We start from the raw sequence: 18992 nt of genomic DNA, 5'->3' as shown, positions 1-18992 counted from the left end.
AGGGACACTAAGAGCTGCTGCCCATGTCCAGGGCATCATTTTGCTGAGCTCTGTACAGAGAATACCTGCCCCAGCACAGAGAAAACCCTGGGGAGGGAAAGGGAGCAGATGGTGTGTTGCAGGTTAATGACAGAGCCAGGAAGAAAATCCAGGTCTCTGCACATCTGATTTGGTCTCCAGCAGTAGAATATTCAACCTCTGCCTTTTTTTACAACCTCCTCCCCCCTGCCACAGCTTTTTCTTCCATATTATTGGAGGACAAACATTCACCATGGGCTTCAGCTCCCTGAGAGCAATGCCACTGCAGCAGAGCTGATTTATGCCAGCTGAAGATTTGGCCCATTCATTTCCCTCCCCCTTTTTTCCTGAATCCCTCCCTCTTTCTTCTCCCTTTTGCACTTGTCTCTCTTCTGCTGGTAACACCATTTGTCACCAGGAGGAGCCTTTGCCTGACACATCACTCAGTGCTGCTGCTTCTCCACCTCTTTCCACCTTCAGGGAAGTAAGTGCCAGTTCCTTTAGAGCTCGACTGCAGCAGGGTGATTGAGGATGCTGGCAGCAAATGATGGCTCTTGGTCTGCACAAGTTCACAGGATTGAGTTATAAAGGTTGAACTGAAGGATTGAGGCTGATTTATACAAGTGAGGGAAATGTTTTGACCCACACTCAGCAGCACAGTGTGTTGTGCCTGCAAAACTCTTCCTGCTGTTCTTCCCTCTGTGCTGGGAAGAATTTGCTGCAATAAAGAGTTTGTAGGGGGGTGGGGAGGAGAAGCTGTTTGCAATGCTGAGAACAAATGCTCTTGCTGGCTTGATGGGCTCCTGATCACCCACATGAGCTTGCCAAGTACAACATCCACTGTCAGGTGAGATCTGTTAAAGGAGCCTCTCTATTCATGGGAAACTGCAGTCTGTGTCCCATGGGTAAGCAAATTGATTCAGATTAAAACCTTACCTTAATTCCTTGTTCAATACACAAACCAGATCTTTATTGGTGCATAAACAAAGGCCCAGGCACACACTCCCCCACACAGCCTTTGGAAAAAATGTCTCCTTTCCTCAGGCTGCCCAGGTTCACCCTGGGTTAGAGGTGGCTGGATTTCCCTTTGTAAGAAAAACTTGTTTGCAGATCTCTCCAGAGTGCTGAGAAAAAGAACAGAGGAAAGGGAATCTCTGCATAAATGTCTGGGCAGACAATGTTTTGTGCCCCAAGTGGACCTTCTGACCTCAGCAGTGCCATAATCTACAACTAATTTCCTTTTCTGAATGTTTTCAGGGGTGCCTGGACAGGTTGGTCCTCCAGGCCCAGTTGGACCAACTGGTCTTCCAGGACCACCAGGGCCAAAAGGAGAGAAGGGACAACCTGGGGAGAGGGGCCCAGCAGGGCCACCAGGTAAGTCGTGGAGCATGGTAGTGCTACCCTGATAGGAGAGATCTCACCTTATATGAACTACTGAACTCGTTCCAGGGAGTCCCCATGGCACTGAAACCAGCCAGCAGCTCTCAGAGCAGCCAGCCACCTGCATGAGCAGGGATCTCCTGTGGAGAGAGATCTCACCCCAGAAAGCTGCAGAGCAGGGTTGTGTTTCCCCATCCCGCTCAGGAGCTGTAAAATAGAGTCTCTGATGTGCCAGACTTTGGAGAAGAACATTCCCTGTTTAACCCTCTCACCCTGTGCCTGTTTTAACTCCTTGTTTTCCTCCCCATTGTGTCAAGCTGGCACATGCCAGGATGTCAAACTGATGAGGCTTTTGTCTGCTGAAGGCAAAGGTGACGAGGTCATTCTGTCAGAGTGCACTCCATTCCTGAGCTAGGAGACTTTCTTCATCCCCAAAGTGTTCCTAAACCTTTCCATGGAGGTGAAACCACACCATAGGTGCCAGACCTCAGGCTCTTTGCTTTCTCTGCAGCTGAAGGGCTGTGCCTGGTAAATCCAAGCTCAGGAAGGATTTGCAACCTGGAGTGTGTCTTAAATGGGAGAGAGACCCTGAACTGTCTCTGGTGTTTTCTGGCAACCTGTTGATGGATAAAGTCTGGCCAGGCATGTCTCTGCCTTTTGGTTTCTCAGGTTGCCACAAGAGCCTCCCAGCCCCCCAGGAAGCAGGACGTGTCTGCTGCTGGGCTGACTGGGGTTTCTTTGCTCTTTCTGCTCTTCCCTGGCAGTAAGGCCACATACAGGAGTAGGTGGAGGGGAAGAGAGGGCACTGCTTGATTCCATGCCTTGCTGCCTTTGGTTTCTTGCCCAGCCCATGGAGGGGGCAGGTTTTACTCTTCCAGGAGTTCAGCTTTGAGCTGAGTCAGGCTATCTGCTTTGCAGAGGAGGATGCTAAAGGCACCTAGTGGAAAATTGGGAGCCTGTTCTTATTTCTCTCCACTTCCCCCTAGTTCCCACAGTTCAGGAAAGAAATCCTTTGTCTCCTTACTGCCTTTTTATATGGTGGCATCATTAGTATATCTTCAGATGCTCTCACACATCCTCTCCTGCTTCTGCACAGGGCTGTTGGGACCTCCAGGGCCGAGAGGACTTCCAGGAGAAACTGGGATCCCAGGTCCCCCAGGTCCTCCAGGACCACCAGCCACCCCAAGCCTGCCTCTCACCTTCCAGCAAGGGGTTCTCTACTCACTGCAGCCCACAGCTGAGAAAGAAAGTAAGTTTCCTCCTTGTTTCCTATTTTGTCCTGGTACATCAACAGGGTGGGTAGGCATGGAGCTGCTCAGCTCTTCCTAACACCTTCTCTGCCATGGCCCTGCCTTCCCTGAGAGCACTAGACAGTCTGCCTCCATTATATGGGTCTCTTGGAAGAGGAAACCCAGGAGACTTAAATTGTAGAGGGGTTAATCTCTCCAAAATGAGGAACTAAGGCAAGACACTGCTCTTATAAAACCATCAGTGAGAACACTGAATGAGAAGAGCATGGACAGCAGGTTGAGGGAGGTTCTCCTCCCCCTCTATTCTTCCTTGGTGAGGCTTCATCTGGAGTATTGTGTTCAGCTCAAGGCAGACAGGGAACTGCCAGAGAGAGTCCAGTTGCAGGGTGATGAGGATGATGAGGGACCTGGAGCATCTCATGTGAGGAAAGGCTGAAGGACCTGGGGTGCTTTAGCCTGGAGAAAACTGAGAGGGGATCTGATTGATGCTTATGAATATCTAAAGGGTGGATGGCAAGAGGAAGGTGCCAGACTTCTCTCAGTGTCACAGGACAAGAGGCAATGGGCACAAACTGGAACACAGGAAGGTCCATCTCAACATGAGAAAAACCCTCATCCCTCTGTGGGTGAGGGAGCCCTGGGACAGGCTGCCAGGGAGCCTGGGTGGCTCCTTCTCTGGAGACATTCCAAACCTGCCTGGATGTGACCCTGTGCAACTTGCTGTAGGTGCTGCTGCTTTAGCAGGGGGTTGGACTGGCTGATCTCCAGAGGTCCCTTCCAACTCCAACAGTTCTGGACTCTGTGAACAGGCTCTGGGGGATTTTTGGTTGCTCCCTGTGCCTGGTCTTCTGGGTTCATTATAGCTTTGAGGAGGTGTCCTGCTTCCATTCCTGGGGCAGCCCTGAACTTCTCCCCCTTACCTGTGGTGAGTTTCTAGGTTTGCAGGTGGAGTAGCCCAGAACTTTGACAATTTTCCTTGTTTTAAAATGTTTTCTTAATACAAGCCTCACTGCAAGTGTAAGTTATCTATGTGATAAAGTCATGACAGTATCAAGACCCTTCTCTTAGAAAACTGACTGGCTTGTTTATGTGTTGGCTGATGTTGACAGAAAGCTGACCCTCTGCAGCCAATCACACCCTTGTGATTTCTGGGGAGATTATTTTTTAAAAAAAATTCATTTACTCTGAATGGGCCACATCTGAAAACTGTAAACACAAGATTCCAGCTGCTGACAGCAGAGGGAAGCATATTCCTGGTAATGAGCATGTGCACCCCCAGAGAGGGGAGGGAGCTGTATCAGGTTATTGGCAGTAGAGTGTTTGGTTCTGCCTGAACGTGGCTAATGTGTGTGCCTTTATTAATCACAACAAGCTCCTGTTGGCAGTGTTTATCAGCAGACAGAAGCCAAAAATGGGCAGACAAATATTTTCTCACAGCTTCACAGTGCTGTGGTAAAGAAACTGGTCCCAGTTGTCCCCCTCCAGATCAGGTAGCAGAAAGAAATTAAGACAGGATTGCTGAATTTCCATCCTGTCTCAACAAATCAAGCCTGTAATGGGGGAATTTCACCTCAGAAACATCAGAGGTAGGGTAGAAGCTAAGCTGCCATGCTCCACTGCTGAGGTTGCAACTACAAGGATCAGCTGCTTTCTCTGCCACCTAAATGAGTGGATCAGGTATCTGGTCTAATCACCCCAGTAAGAAAACTTTTAGGGAAGAGGGAAAAGAACAAAACTCTGGCTCAGTTGAGAGCTGGGTCTTCTTGCCTCTCAAAGATACCAGTTGGCAAAGGACAGGTGAGAGAACATCAACCTGCTTTGTGGAGAGCCTGTGTGCCCAGCATGGCCCTGGGGAAAAGGGGTGTGGATGGAGATTTGCAAAGTGACATCCCAGTGCCTGCTGCCAAGGGAGCCCTTCCTGGGGAAGGGAGAACAGAGCAGAGGAAGCAAAGAGGAAGGAGAGGAGCAAGGGAATGGCATTTGATTCTGGATACCATAGGGATAGCTTTCAGAGCTGTTTGTGTCTCTGAGATGCTTTGCCACTCTGGCTGGGCAAGTCTTACTGCCTTGTTCAGGGCATTTCTGTGCTGTGGCTGGTTTCCTCTTTCTTCCAGGGAAAAGGCACTTGTCTCTGCCCAGTCTGACTGGTTGTGCTCCTCCTCTTGGCCTGGCAGGACTTGGAAAGCTCCTGGGCAAGTTGTCTGTCAAGGTCTTCTTGAATGAGGCAGACAGTTGTCTGCCTTCTGCTTTGGTGTAGCCAGAAGTGTGGAGACAAAGTCCAGCCCCTGAGCCCAGCAGAGCCTGGGGCAGCACAGAGATGGCTGAGAAGGGAAGATTCCTGCTACCAGAGTTGCCTGAGCTGTTTTGTGGCTGCTGCACCAGTGTCCAGCTGCAGCGAGCCCCAGAACAGCCCCATTTGTAAGGAGAAGAGAGTTTATAGGAGAAAGTTCTTCCTGCTGCTTAATGGGGATAGGGAGAGAGTCCCTTAAAAAATGTGGTTTAAAGTGCTTCAATCCCATTTCATTCAGAGCTCATCCTGGAAGGAAACCTTGACCTGAGAGAGTTTTGCCTGGTCAGGCAGCTGAGGGAGCAGCCAGCCTAGATGTCCTGCTTGTCCTTCCTCCTGTGCTGCAGAGGCCACCTCAGGAGCTGCTGAGCTGAAGGGCTGTGGAGCAGAGCTCTCTTCTGGGCTGTAATTACAGAATCACCTTTCATAAATAACTTTGAGTCAAATGTCAGGATAGGTGGATTTGTGGGAGTGAATCTGTCATCATAATAATGTACCATTTAGCTGGAATGTTTTGCAACCCAAATCTGTATCCCTGACTTATATCCAGCAGTAATTAAATCCCAGTTCCTTGCAGCCCACCCTCTGCCCCTCTCAGTGGAAATGCATTTGATTTTGGTGACCACTTGTTCCCTAAAAACAAAAGGCTCTGCAACTGTTAATGCCTTCACTGCTGCTCCGTGCTCATTTCCCAATTCCATCTTACTCCCAGGCTGTGATGGATTTTGACATGGTCAAATAAAACTCAAATTAATTGGATTACACACTTCACTTGGGTACCTTTCCTTCTGAACATGAAAACAGTCTCAGTTGTTTTGTTTGAGGGCTGTGAAGAAGGGAAGATGGATGGGGCTTAGGAACAATAGTCAAAGAAATACCTGTTTGCATCCAGGCTTTAGGCACAAAATTAGGTTCTGGAGGGATCTGGGTTAGATCTTGTGCTATTCTGCTGCCAGGAAGGCATTGCAGAGATATGCTGTCAGCCTTGGCAGTTAAAGAGATTTCACAGTTTTCCCTAGGAGCTGCTTTCAAACAGCTTTGAAAGTCCTCCCTGTCATTGCCAACGCTCCAGAAGTTGAAAAGGCTTCATAATGTGTCTGCTAACAATGCTGGGGATTTCACCTTACATCCTTTGGGCTGGACTCTGCAGAGGAAGCAGACACCCTTCTGATCTACCCAGTGTCACTTGACATTCACATCAACACAGCAGGGAGACATTTCATACCTGCACTGGGTTCCTCTGAGTCCTACTGTGAAGAAGGGCTGGGTGAAAGGAAGCACGACTGAGTTGGAGGAGATGGGCATGGTCACTGCACCTCCAGCTGGGGCAAGTGTGGAATTTCAGGGGGTTGACTGTCCCAAAGACTGGGGGCAAACACCTTCACCCAGGTTCAGTGCAGCAGGAAATAGGCATTTGTTCCTATAGGTCAGGAGGGTGGGTTGTAAATCTCAGCAGCATCAGGACATGGGGGTTCCCTTCCTGCTTTGTGATCTTGGTGGGGAAGGTTTTTCCTTGTCAGGCAGCATTGTGGGGTGCTCAGGAGAGAGATTCTGCCACACACATACACACCCCACCACCCCTGACTGCTACTGTGATGCAGTACAGGTCCATAGGGAATGGGGTTGTTGAACATGGGTTTGGAATTACAAAAATAATAAGGGTTTCTTTTTAATATCTTTTTTTCTGTTCAGTGGGAAGCCTGTTGGTTCAGGTATGAGGGAAGATGGGCACTGCTGATTTTCATTCCTAACAGGAGAGGACTGAGAAAGATGTGCAAAAGCCCCAGATCCCTCCAACTCCTGCTGATGCCTCCCCCTTCCCTGTTCCACTCTGGCTTCCATCCATTTCCCAGAACTCAGTGGAGCTGCCCAAGCTGGCAGCTAAACTTTAGGACACCTGAAGTAATTCTAAATGGCAAGTGAGCTTCCTGAGTACATGGAGGGGGAAAGCACACCCTCTCACTGAGCTTCCCTGCAACCTCAGACGTCAGGATATCTCTCAGCACCACCTGCATAGCAGGGTGAGCTTGCTGGGGTGGTGGGGATATTGGCTTGGCAGTTCCCTGATGCCAGGTGGGAAGGATCCATGTTTGGTTTCTCAGGTAGCCAGAGGCCAGATGTGTGTGGGAGATGGCAAGCTGTGGGTTAGTTATTGCTGCACAGTGCAGAGCCACTCTCAGCCTGCATTGGCATTCAAAGGCTTATTACAGGTGTGCAGGAAGGCAAATTTTTTGTCAGAAAGGACAACTTCTCTGAGGTTATCAGAGGTGGGACAAGCAGCTCTGCAGGTCTGGGGGATGCAGCCTGTGCCGGTAGCCAGCGAAGGACAATTGCTCCATGAGCATCCTGAAGCACTGCCTGGCCCTGGCCAGCAATGGGTGCCAAGGGATTTTGGAGAGTAATCCTGGGACTGGGCAGCTCTGGCTGCAGGGACACTAACTGCTCTGCTCTTCAACACAGATGGAGAACCCCAACTGGCCTCCACTGTCATAGACACCATCATGGCTGGCCTGCCAGGACCACGGGGAGCACCAGGCCCTGTTGGGCCACCAGGTAATAAACTCAGTTGAGCTGAAAACTGTAAAGATGAGGAAAATGAGCAAAGGAAATTAATGATGGAGACCAGAGTGGTCTGTGGGATGCCTGCAGGGAAAGCAAGTGGTCCTTGTGGGCGGTATTACAGCGGGTGCAGGAGTGGGAAGGGTGGCAAGCAGTAACCAGGTTGCTGTTGATAGTGACAGGTTGCTTTACCCTTGGCAGGACGTCTCAAGAAGGAAATAATTAAAGACTGTCTTAAGAATGAGTTGTCCAGTGAGCTCCTTTATGAGAGTGGAGCTGTTCTTACCACTCCTGAGATCCTGTCCTGTTGCTGTAGAGCAGGATCTGGCCAGCTGCGTACACAGACTTTGGTGTTGGTTTGAGCTGTTTCAGATTTTCAGCAGCTTAATTGAATTCAGAATCTGGGATGAAAATTCAGAGGCAAGTCTTCTTTTCCTCTGTGCTGATGGGTGGTTTAGATGATGGTATTCCTGCAAGCATCAGCACTTCCCTGTGTGATGCATATTTAGACGTGAACTCGCATGAGCTGCAGAAAAGGCTTTTTCCTTTCATTAGGAGGGCCTTTCATTTATCCTTCAATTCCTTTATTCTTTGACTTAAGCATTTGTATGGTGCATTAATGATTGAGGCTGATTCAGCTGTATTTTGTGTATAATGTCCACATTGTTTCATCTCAAGGGTTGTGACAACTAAACCAGAGAGGAATATTGCTAAGTTCAGACTAAGCAAATCTCCTGCCTCCCATTCCCAGGTATAAGCTAACAGCTACTGTGGAGATATAACTGCTTTTCCAAAAGGAGTGAATCTGTTAAGTGGCTGTGTAAAACAAGTTGACCTGTTTAGACAGTGTTTCACTCCTCCTGGGAGCAGGTTCTTCCAATGGTACAGACTTGAAAAGAATTTATTGCCACCAGAGTGAGCAAAGAACAAGAGGGAGCTGTGCTGTGCCACGTCAGCCTCTCGTGCTGGCCACATGCAAACCCTGTCTCCTTCGTGGGCATCATCAACAGACCACAGCAGGCTTGTGGACTTCCCTTCCCACCTAGGAACCTGTTTCAGAAACAGCAGCTGTAGCTTCTTGCTCTGGTGGAGCTGTTTAAGTTTCCTCAAAACTTGTCATTTTAAGCAATGGAAAAGCAGCAGGTTCCCAACAGCCTCCCTGCCTACTTTCACTGGTTCTTTTCTCCCCTTCCAGAGCTCTAACTCTTTTCCTAGGGCACAGGGATATACTGTATCAGGATGTGGGTACCCGATAACCCAGGGGGTGATGGAGCACTTAGCTGTAGTCCTGTGAGCCATGAACAGCTCTTCCCTAAGCAGGACAATGAAAGGAGCTGCACACACTGGGAATTTAGGGTCCTGCTTTTTAATGTCCTTAAAATTGTCCCCACTGATGATTCCCACCAGGGCCACCGGGCGCATCAGGACCCAAAGGGCCACCAGGACCTGTTGGAGCCCCTGGATCACAAGTAAGGTGCTTTGTGCTTTGGGGCTGAGGGGCAGAGTGGGGGTTAGGTGTGAAGCAGCTTCTCATTGCACAAAGAGAGAGAATCCTTCATATGCCTTAGGTCTAATGTTTCATTCCCCATGAAATTCTTATGATTTTAATCCCTTTTTTTTCATTCCAATTCAGTCTGGAGAGCTGGAAATTGCTGTGCTCTCCAGATATTCCCTTAATCATAACAATACATCTTGCTGCTTCTGTGCCAAAGCCATTTCACCGTGGCCTGAGCTGATGCAAAGCAACTGACATGGGCTTCACTAACACAGTGATAGAAACATAACACATTACCTGTGGAACACATAAAAAGAACAAAAATGCATCAATGGGAATTCACCAGTTCACCAGAGTGAATATGTCAAGCCTACTTTGTCAGAAATAGGGCTTTCTAGTCAATAAAATAGTCACAGGTTCCCATCAGATGGATTGTTCATCGATAGACAAACTGTGGAGGGGAGATAATAATCGGGTGTGATAAACTCCCTCCAAAGAAGGCTCAGTATCTGCATGGAAAAATCTGGTCAAATGGGAACAAGTGAAGTTATGATGAACAGTGAACTGCCAAACCACTCAAAACTGTGGTTGGCTGATGCAAAGGGACACTCCAGGTTTGGGAAGAGTATTAATGTGGAGGTGAACCAGTGACATGAAGTATTTCCAAGGCATCTAACATGACTGAAGAGCACAGAAAGGTTCAGTGACTTAGCAGAGGGATGTAACTTGGATCCTGATAAGAAGAGGTTTGAAATGACTAGAAATAAAGGAGATTGTTTGGGTTTTTTTTACTATGTATTTATTAATCACTTTGAAAAAGCAATGGACAACAGGTTAGTGAAAGCGTGCTGGTAGAGCAGAAGCACTTCAATTAGTGAATGCTCTGGAGGACGATGAGGAACTCCAGAGAGATCTGAACACAGTGGGAAATTTGGCAGCAAAAACCAGAGGCAGTTTAACATGATTAAATAGAAGGTAATTCCCAGTTCATGAATAGGTTCTGGAGTGGAATCCAGCTCTTTACACATGCAGCACACGTTAAAATCTTTTCTTTTTAACAGCAGCTTTGTGGAATTCAGTGTTCTTGAGCATCCCTGTGTAACCACACACTGGAAGTCACTGTGGAGAGCTGCCAAAGGCAAAGGATGCTTGTGGACACTTAAGCTTTGTTCATGCTGCATGTTTGACAGAGGGCCAAGGCTGGTTTGTGCCCTACCTTGCTTGGCAGCCCTAGTTAACCACCTAAACCAGGCCTAAGCTTCTGAATCATCCATGGGCCCGGGGGAGACATGGCTGAGCTGGAGGCCAGGTCACCATGCAGGCTGGTGTGGAGCTGGTGGGGCTGACCACACGCTGGGAGCACTGCAGCCTCCCAGCTGAAACTGGGAGAGTGCTCCTCCATCACAGCCTTTCAACTTACATCCAGTCTTCTTTGGCTGCTGAGCCAGAGACTGAAGCTCTCACAGCCACACCTGGAAAGCCCATTTCTCTGGATGCCAGAGCTGGGGGGTTCTGGGGGCTGTTGGTAACAGGTTGGCTTAAATCACCAGCAGTGTGGAGCAGAGGAGCCCCATTTGCTGGAGTCTCCAAAGCAATGGGCAAGTCACTTGAAGTGGAAAAAAGCATCTTGCATATGGTTGTGGGGAGCTGACACCCTGCATATAAACAAACAGCACTCTTCTCCCCTGTCTGGTTTATGGCTGTGGCTTTGCTGGGTGGATAAATTAAGAATTGGGATCGATTTCTGCAAAGCAGTTCAATTAGCAGAAATCAGGAGACTGTGCCCTTCTTATCCATTGGTGACTGTTTTATAGATTTATTCAACCCAGGGAGCAAAATTATTAGTAGAGATTGAGCTTAATTTGAAAATTGTTTATTAGGGTGAGTGAATAGCTTCAAAATAATTTCCACTGCACAATCCAATTAGTTTTCAGGTATGTATGCTTACTCTTGCCACCCACTGAGGCAATTATGAAGAGGGGGAAAGTAGTGGGGATTTCTAAGCTAACCATACTATCTGTGCATTAATTTCTTCCTGGTAAGTGAGAACAAGAACTATCCTGTCATACTGACCCCTTAAAAATGTTCCATTGGTAACCTGCAGTGCATTAAACACCCGAACAGAGGGATATGCAGAAACCAAGGGGCTCAGGATGTCTGTGAACAGAGCTCCCATTGTTGTTGCTTGAGGGTAACAGAGGATCCAGCCCAATTGCTTAATGGGTGTATGAGGTTTTTGGGAGCTGAGAATCACTGGGAAATGTATTCACTACACCTACACAAAGGCTGCACAGTAGAGATTAATTCCTTCTCGTTCTGCATCTCTTCTAGGGCTTACCAGGCTCTCCAGGACAACCCGGGCCAAAAGGCTCCAAAGGAGACAGAGGAGAGAGAGTAAGGTTTTACACACACAGGGACCTTCCCACCAGTCTCTGGGGGATGCCTCAGAAATTGCATGCAGCAAAGGTCTGTCAAATTCTGTGAGACTGCAGCCAGGAACAAGTTTAACTGTAGTTTCTAGGTCTTTTGCAATGAACCAAGGTGAGAGTTTACTGTAGAGATAAAGGGTTGAATTGCTTACAAAGTCTGGTGTTCCCTAAAGAGATCCAGGTAGCAAATACATGGTATATACAGGCTTGTGGAGACCAACCTTCCTCTGCCAACCACAGCTCGTTAGCCTGGAGTATTCTGAGTGGTCTAACCGAATGCTTCTTTCTGTGGCAATAAGGCAGTAAAAGCTCATCAGACTTTTCCTGTACCAAAGCCACTCCCCAGGTCAAGTGATGGTCTTAATGTATCTTGAATGCTTCAATCGTGCTCTTAATATGGTTGTGTGCTATACCCAAGTCTTTGATGGGTTCTTAAGTGCTAATAACTAAGAAGGGCTGTTTGACTGTTATTTCCAAGATGGTGAAGTTTAGGAAACACCAGAGAAAAACCTGATAAGGTTATAAAAGTGACAGATTCCTAGTCTCTGGTGAGATTTCAGCACAGGCTGCAGCTCATTGCCATGGGATGTTAATTTTCAGTTAGCAATGGAAAAGGAGGGGTGGGGGCATGGTGTGTGGCAAAACATCAAGTTTCCACCCAGGAAACTGATAAGAGCTCTTCCTCAGTGATTCATTTAATATTTTCCTTAGGTTGTGGTTCACAATACTGCAAAGACCAAACTTAGTGTGAAACAAAAGTGTCGTTGCACTATGTCTATTCAGTTCAGACAGATTCTTTAGGCTTTGACTTTGTTCCCTCCCTGCTAGGTGTTCAGCACTGTAACTCTCTCCTAGGTTTGGGACCCATGAGATTTTCAAGTATCAGAACATCTTCCTAAATAGAAAATAAAAATTCTGTTTCCCTTCCCTCTGTTCACATGGAAAATGAAGCCAGTTGCTTTTTCTGGCAGAATTTCTGGAGTATGTTCTGTGTGCCTCCCTGTAAGTGTGGATTTGAGTGCAGGGTGTTTGACAACTACAGGCAGCAGTTTAGGGTTTGGTGGATACAAATTAGAGCAAGCTTTGCACAGGGCAGAGGAGCCATGCAGCTGCAAAGAAAAGCAGAGGAGGGTTTACAATATCCATGGAGATGCCAGAAAATGTTATTCTACATTCTTACTGCTTCATCTCAGAGAGAGCAGATGTAGCAGAGACCTGCAGCAGGCTGAGTGCATCCCCAGGGTGGCACAACTGTATGTGTGCTGCTCACACTCAGGCTCTGTTCAGCTTACTCCTGCACAGTGCTGGGGAGGGACACACCACAGGCGGTCTGCAGAGGTACAGCCAGAGAGGGCCTGGGATAAAAGATATTTCTCACATCCACCCTAAATATCCTGTGATCCCCTTTAAGCTGATAACAGCCTTTCCTGCTCTCCCTGGACAGAGAGAACAGGCTGTTTATGTGTTTTGAGTGCATTGTTGTGTCTCCTCTCCATGATTTGCTGCTGGCCTTACTCCCTCCAGTGCAGAATCCAAGTCTTTCCCTTTGAAGATGCTCAGAGCACCTGACAGACCCAGTCAGCCCTTCCTCCCAGCACTCTTCATGTCCATACGGGCCTCTGTCTCGTGCTGGCTGCTCACAGAGCACTGCACAACTCAGCGCAGTGATGGTTTTCAGATGCCCAAGGCCCACTGGTTTTATACAGAGCAGCAGTTTGATGGACACAATAACAAAGCAGCTCTGCCCTTCTGGAACATAGCACAAAAAGCTGCTGGCAGCTCGGTGGTTTATTGGGGGGAAGGGATGGGTTGGTGTCTGTGTATGTCTAGGGGAGAAGAGCCAGGCTAACTCTGTGGCTGTTTCATCAGTGGATTTCTAAGCATGCTTTGAAATTTTGCCTCCTCTTCCCCTGGTTCTGCTTTCTCATGGAATCATCTCTAGCTGTTCTCTGCCCTGCCCAGCATCCTCCAGCATGGGAACCCAACGCTGCTGAGGAAAACGGGGGGAAGAGAGATGCTCAGGTTGATGACATTTTATTCTGGCCCAAACCAACATGCAGCACCTCAAAATGTGTGTTTGGGAGGAAAAAAAACCCAAGGAACCCACTGAGAACAATGTGAAAATGAGCACAGCAGGAAAGAGAGGCAAACCAACCAAAATACTGCACGTGTATTCTGATCAGTAGGTGTTGGGGTTAAGGCAGAGATGTGTGTGTGGAGCAGGAGGCAGGTTAAATCAGTGCTCTGCTCTCTGGGACAGCATCAGCCCATCAGTTTTACTAGAGAGGAGAATACAGTGTCTTTGTAAGAAACAAATCTCCAGCCAAATTCCTTCCTGGTATAATGTAACTGCTTTAAAGTACCAAACAAAATTGCTAATCATCTTACTGAGAGGTACTGAGCTGAGTAGCTCTGTATCAAACCCAACTTCTCCAAAGTGAGAGGGGATTTGCAGCTGATACTTGACAGAAAACCGTGCCCCCCTTTTGCTGTCTCTAAGTGATAATGTCAGGGGAGAGGAATTTTGTTCATATTATCCCAAGTGTAAGGTTTTTCATTAAGCCATCTCAGTTCCACCAGTAAAAATTACACTATGTTCTTGTCAAATGGAAAAAAAAATATCTCCTAATGACACTTACTTTATTTCCAACAGGGGCAAGCAGGTCTGACTGGAGAGAGGGGCATTAAGGGATTTCCTGTAAGTGATGTCCTTGTGGGTGTGTGCCAGACTCAGCTGGGGTTGGTGCCTGCCTGGCACCAGAAATACCACCTAGCTGGACTGTGGCTGGTTCAACCAGCCCTCTGAGGCAATGCTTAGCTCAGGGGTCTCCAGCACATTAGTTCACTAGGCAACCTCACCATACTGTGTTCTGCAGATGAAACAGAGTGCTCCTGCATCTTGGTGTAGAGCTGAAATGCCATGATCAGGAAGGAGGAGAAGTGCTGTGATTGCAGCTCCTCTCTAGCCAAACTGAGGCACACAGAAGCCCCATCCCTGCCCCACGAGGTTCCTGCACTACCAGAGCCCAAAGCTGGGCACTGTCCACCAACTTGAAGTACATCAGCTGTTCTTGACTCCCTCTTGCACCGTGGTCTACCAAGCTGAGCTGGAAACCCTTTAATCAGCTTGAGAGATGTCTCCAAGTGATTGCTTGGTGGTACCTGACTGGATGCACACAGGAGATGTCTGCACTGGCACATGTGTCTGGGTGCAGACAAACCTGTGGAGATGAGGGTTGGCTCAAAGTGAGCTAAGCAAGTTGGATTTTTTTTTTGGCTGGCCGTGTCCAGAGATGTTCTAGGATCTCTGCAAGGCTTCTGTTCTCTCTTTCTTAATTCTACCTCATCATTTACTATAATTCACACAACCTTTTCTTCAGTCCTTCCTCCTGTACACACCCCTGCTTTGCAAGTATCTCAGGGATGACCAACAAGTTTGAGAAGACCAGGCATTTCCACTCTGTTTTATTCACCAGGTTTTAAGCCTTGTTTTTATGTTTAGTTACTTTGTGGTTTAGTCTCTCTGTGTCATCTGTTCCTTGGGCAATGCAGGAACTTCCTGGTTAGGGGGGAACATCCTATCAGACATCCTAGTATCAGACTGATACTCACAGCACAAAGGGATCTTTGTTCAAGAAAAACTTAATGAGCATCTTCAGAGGCAGAAAGTGATGTGACTAATTAATGACAGCAGAATGGAGGATTTAATGTTCTAACTCAAAGATGAACACGCGCATGTTTGGGGGAGGGCAGCAGTATTTTTATCTATCTCAGTGGTTTAGCCTAAAGCATTACAGTTGAGAGCTTCAGGAGATGTTTATAGTCTTGTTATGGGCCCAGGGCATGGCAGCCAGCCCCTCCTGCAGCCTGAGTTCACCAGTGTTAGAAATGGTGATGAACCTCCTGGGAAGCAGCTGGGAGCCAGGACAGAGCTCGTGAGAGCCCTTTGGCCCTTGGCATGTCTCCAAGCGTCAGTTTGGTTTCTGCTGCCATCCCCCTTCTGCCTTTGATTTGCTCCTGTGGGGGAAGGGATGTGAGTGATCCTAGACATGGTCCTCAGTCACATGAGCACTAACTTCTGTTTCTTGTTTGTTTTAGGGTGAACCAGGCAAGAAGGGTGAGGAAGGTGACAAAGGGGCTGATGTAAGCATGGATTTCTACTGTTGTTTTACTTATTGTCTCTTCTCTGCCCTTCAAACATTTGCCCTGTGGCAGGCTGGTTTGTGGGGGGCAAGGGTCATGTTCTTGCAAGACCTTTATCTAAGGCCACAGGGACAACAAACTACAGCCTGAGTGTGCATGAAAGAATGTGGAGAGGCTTCGGGCAGCACATGGCCCAGCTAGAAGCTCTTAGGGCAGTGTGAGTGCCAGCAGGATGGGCTTGCATCTCACTGTTCCAGTTTATAAGGGAGTGACAAGGTGATTGATGCTCACCACGTGCCCCACTTTCCTGGTGTAACAACGAGAAAGCCCAGGTAACTTACTGATGTTCAGAGTAAATGGGTGACAAAAGCAAAACCTGTTTCCCAGGGAGCTCAACCCAGCTGTTAATGCAAGTTGCACAAGTTGCATGGTATAAAGGCTTGACAGGAATATACACCCTGGGTTTGGCCTCCTGCAGAAGTAGGAACCAAACTGAAAGGCACAGCTTTGGGTCAGAGGCTCTGCAAATGTGAAGTGTAACTGAGGAGCTTTTACTTCTAGAGGGATTTCTCCTGTGTCCCTGCTCAACCCCTGTAGGTTATTTCCCCTTCTACATCTTTTCCCTTTTAAACATCCATATGATGGACTTTGGTGTTATGGAGGCAACATGATGACCAAGAAGCAACTCATTCCAATGTTGGTTTTCTTTCCCTTCTTGCAGGGGGAAGGTGTTCAACAGCTTCGAGAAGCTCTGAAGATTTTGGCTGAGAGGGTGTTAATTCTTGAGCACATGATAGGAATTCACGGTAAGCACCACTCCCTGTAGCATCCCTTCGAACCAGGTTTTCCAAAACCCACTGTCACTGAAAAGATCCTTACAACTGGTGAGGACCCAGAGCTTCCACCCACCGTGCTCGTGACTCTGGCTGTACAGCAGCAGGTGCAGTGACCCCCACAGTCATTTTGTGAGAGCCAAGGCACGAGCAGCAGCTCAAGCCATTTGGCACAGATCATCTGGTAGCTTCCCAGGGAGCTGCTTGTTCAGGGTTATAGGCCAAATCATTTAATCCTGTTTATAGCATCTTCCAGGGGACTTTAACACTACTGAGGTCCTTCCCTTGTGCAGCACTAAGTTCACAAAGAACCCAGGCAGTGCTACGTGTTCCCCTGAGAACCGAGGTGCCCTGAATGTCTCAGGTAAAAACCTACCTTCACAGTCAGGTTTAAAGAGTCTCATGTGTTGTCCATTCAGATAGATTTTGAGTTTGCTGTTGAGGCTGTTTGCTGTCTCATCACTGACCCAGTGTGTGGCATCATCCCTTACATGTGGGGTTTTTCCCTTTACCAGAGTGTGAGCTTGTGCAATCATCACAGATCAGACTTCTCCCTTTGGGGTACTCCAGGATTGATTCTCCTGGGCCTCCCAAAAGTTGCTGTACCAATTTCTCCCCTTTTAGAAACACAGTAGAGGCAAAATGTAGTTTGGGTCTACAGTCCCAACCATCGAGAAGTGGGCCTGTTCCTTGGCACTGAGATCAGCGTTTCTTGAACAACTCCCATATCGCTTTTCTTTCCCCTTTCCTCCTTGACACTTGGCACCTCATTCCTGGCCTCACTTGTAAAGCAAGCTGCTCACACCTTCCTTCAGATCAACATCCCCCTCAGTTAGGAAGTGGCCTTTGGCTATTGATTTAGCCTGTGAAAACCCTGAACAGCTCAAACGTCCTGCAGCTCCTAAGCAAGTGCCTGTGTTAGAGCCCAGTGAGGCAGCCTGCCCTGGGCTGCCACGAGCCCCTTGGGAAGCCAGCACAGCACTAAAATGAAAACACCATTGGGCACTTTGAAGCCAAACCAGTGCCAGGGCATGTGGCTGCACTGGTTTGGGTGCTTCCACTGCTCTCCATTGTTCAGGTACCATGTGTCTTCTAAAGGCCCAAGTGCTATTTCCAGAAGCAAAAGGCAGCAAGAGCTGTTTGGGAACTCATGAATCATGAACCCATGATTTAACCACAGTCACCCTCACCTTACCTCTGCATTAATCCTGGTTTGCTTCATATTTTCATTGGACTTTGTGCACTGTGGGCAGGAAGAGATGTTTTTATGCAGCTTTGCTATGAGATTCTGGAGGTACCAGGAAGGTGCCTTCCAGATTAGCCAGGCAGCAACCCGTGCCCAGCCTGTGTGCTCTCTGGGGAAGGGGAACCCAGTCCATAAGCTCCATGCAGTGCATTTAGTCAGGGCTTGGTCATCCATCATCTTTTACTTTGTACCTTCATTTATACCAGCATAAAGCAAAGTGCCAGCTCTGGAGGAAGCTTGTACACACACTGGGGCTGGGACTGAGGGATTCACACAACTTTTCCCCCTCAGAGCTGCCTAGTTTATCTGTTTTATACACTGTCAGCTTGGCAGTGGAGCAGCAACAGGGCACACAGTGCTGTCACTGTGAAACAGCCACTTCAGCAAACCCTTTTTACTGACAGAAATGTATTTTCTCAAGTTGGAGATGAGTTAGTTATACCCATGTATACCTCCACACCAGCATAACTGCATCAGCAAAAACGGATGGGGTTTTAGTTGTGCAGTGTAGTTCCAGGGGGTTATCCACTAACAGAAGAGTTCATTGTATTTTTATTCTGTGCTTTTGGGATAGTTCTGGTCTTTAACTTAAGACATATTTTAAGTCTGACAAAAACACTGTTTAGAAAGAGAACTTGTACAGTCAGGCCTTTTTCCCTTGTGTGACTGTGTTCATCCCTGTATGTGTATATGGTTAAAAAACCCAACAAACCAATAGAGAAAGACATAAACTAACAAAACAGAGTTTCCTTGAGCCCAGACCCCCCCACAGTGACAGGCACCACACAGGTTTAACTCACCCAGCACCAGCTCTCTGGTCGTTTTCCCCCCGTAGGTGTTAAGGGTGTTACCAGAGGCCCTGGGCAGTCCCACTCAGCCTGGCTTTGCAGCCCCACACAGAAATGCCAATCCCATGCTCTCATTTTCCAAAGAAACTTCACAATCAATGTGGTTTCCAAAACCACAGCCACCCAAGCAACAAGGCAAAACATACCAGCAAACAAACCTCTTCTCTGCAATGGGAGGCCAGTTTGACATTATCTGGCCTGGTGAACTGCAGAGAGCAGCTCAGCAGGACACACCAAAGCCCAAACTGTTTGGCAGTGTTTGCTCCCAGCCAACACAGCACAGATCCTCCAGGCCTGGAGCTACACAAGGTTGCCCAGGGCCCCAGCCAACCTGGCCTTGAACACCCCCAGGGACGGGGCACCCACCCCCTCTCTGGGCAGCCTGTTTCAGCCCCTCACCACTCTCTCTGCAAAGAACTTCCCCCTAATATCTAATGTAAACCTTCCTTCCTTTGGCTTTAATCCATCCCCCTTGTCCTGCCATTGTCAAGGAAGAGGAGGTGT

At 48.0% G+C, this 18992-nt stretch overlaps 1 protein-coding gene across 1 annotated transcript in view; it reads left to right on the top strand.

Moving 5' to 3' along the window:
• Positions 1-18992, top strand: part of COL26A1 (collagen type XXVI alpha 1 chain) — a gene marked incomplete at both ends in the record, with an annotated part of 151092 nt that overhangs the window by 131405 nt on the left and 695 nt on the right. Inside the window, 8 exons of the mRNA XM_084273057.1 lie at positions 1276-1392; positions 2495-2647; positions 7396-7488; positions 8902-8963; positions 11321-11383; positions 14072-14116; positions 15517-15561; positions 16283-16367. Of these exons, the coding sequence (XP_084129183.1) occupies positions 1276-1392; positions 2495-2647; positions 7396-7488; positions 8902-8963; positions 11321-11383; positions 14072-14116; positions 15517-15561; positions 16283-16367 (663 nt within the window). The remainder of the gene's footprint in view (positions 1-1275; positions 1393-2494; positions 2648-7395; positions 7489-8901; positions 8964-11320; positions 11384-14071; positions 14117-15516; positions 15562-16282; positions 16368-18992) is intronic.

This window comes from Gallinula chloropus (assembly GCF_964237585.1).
Source record: "Gallinula chloropus genome assembly, chromosome: 19".
Classification (NCBI taxonomy): domain Eukaryota; kingdom Metazoa; phylum Chordata; class Aves; order Gruiformes; family Rallidae; genus Gallinula; species Gallinula chloropus.
Note: the sequence above shows the minus strand (reverse complement) of the source record. Positions and strands in the feature narration are given on the sequence as shown.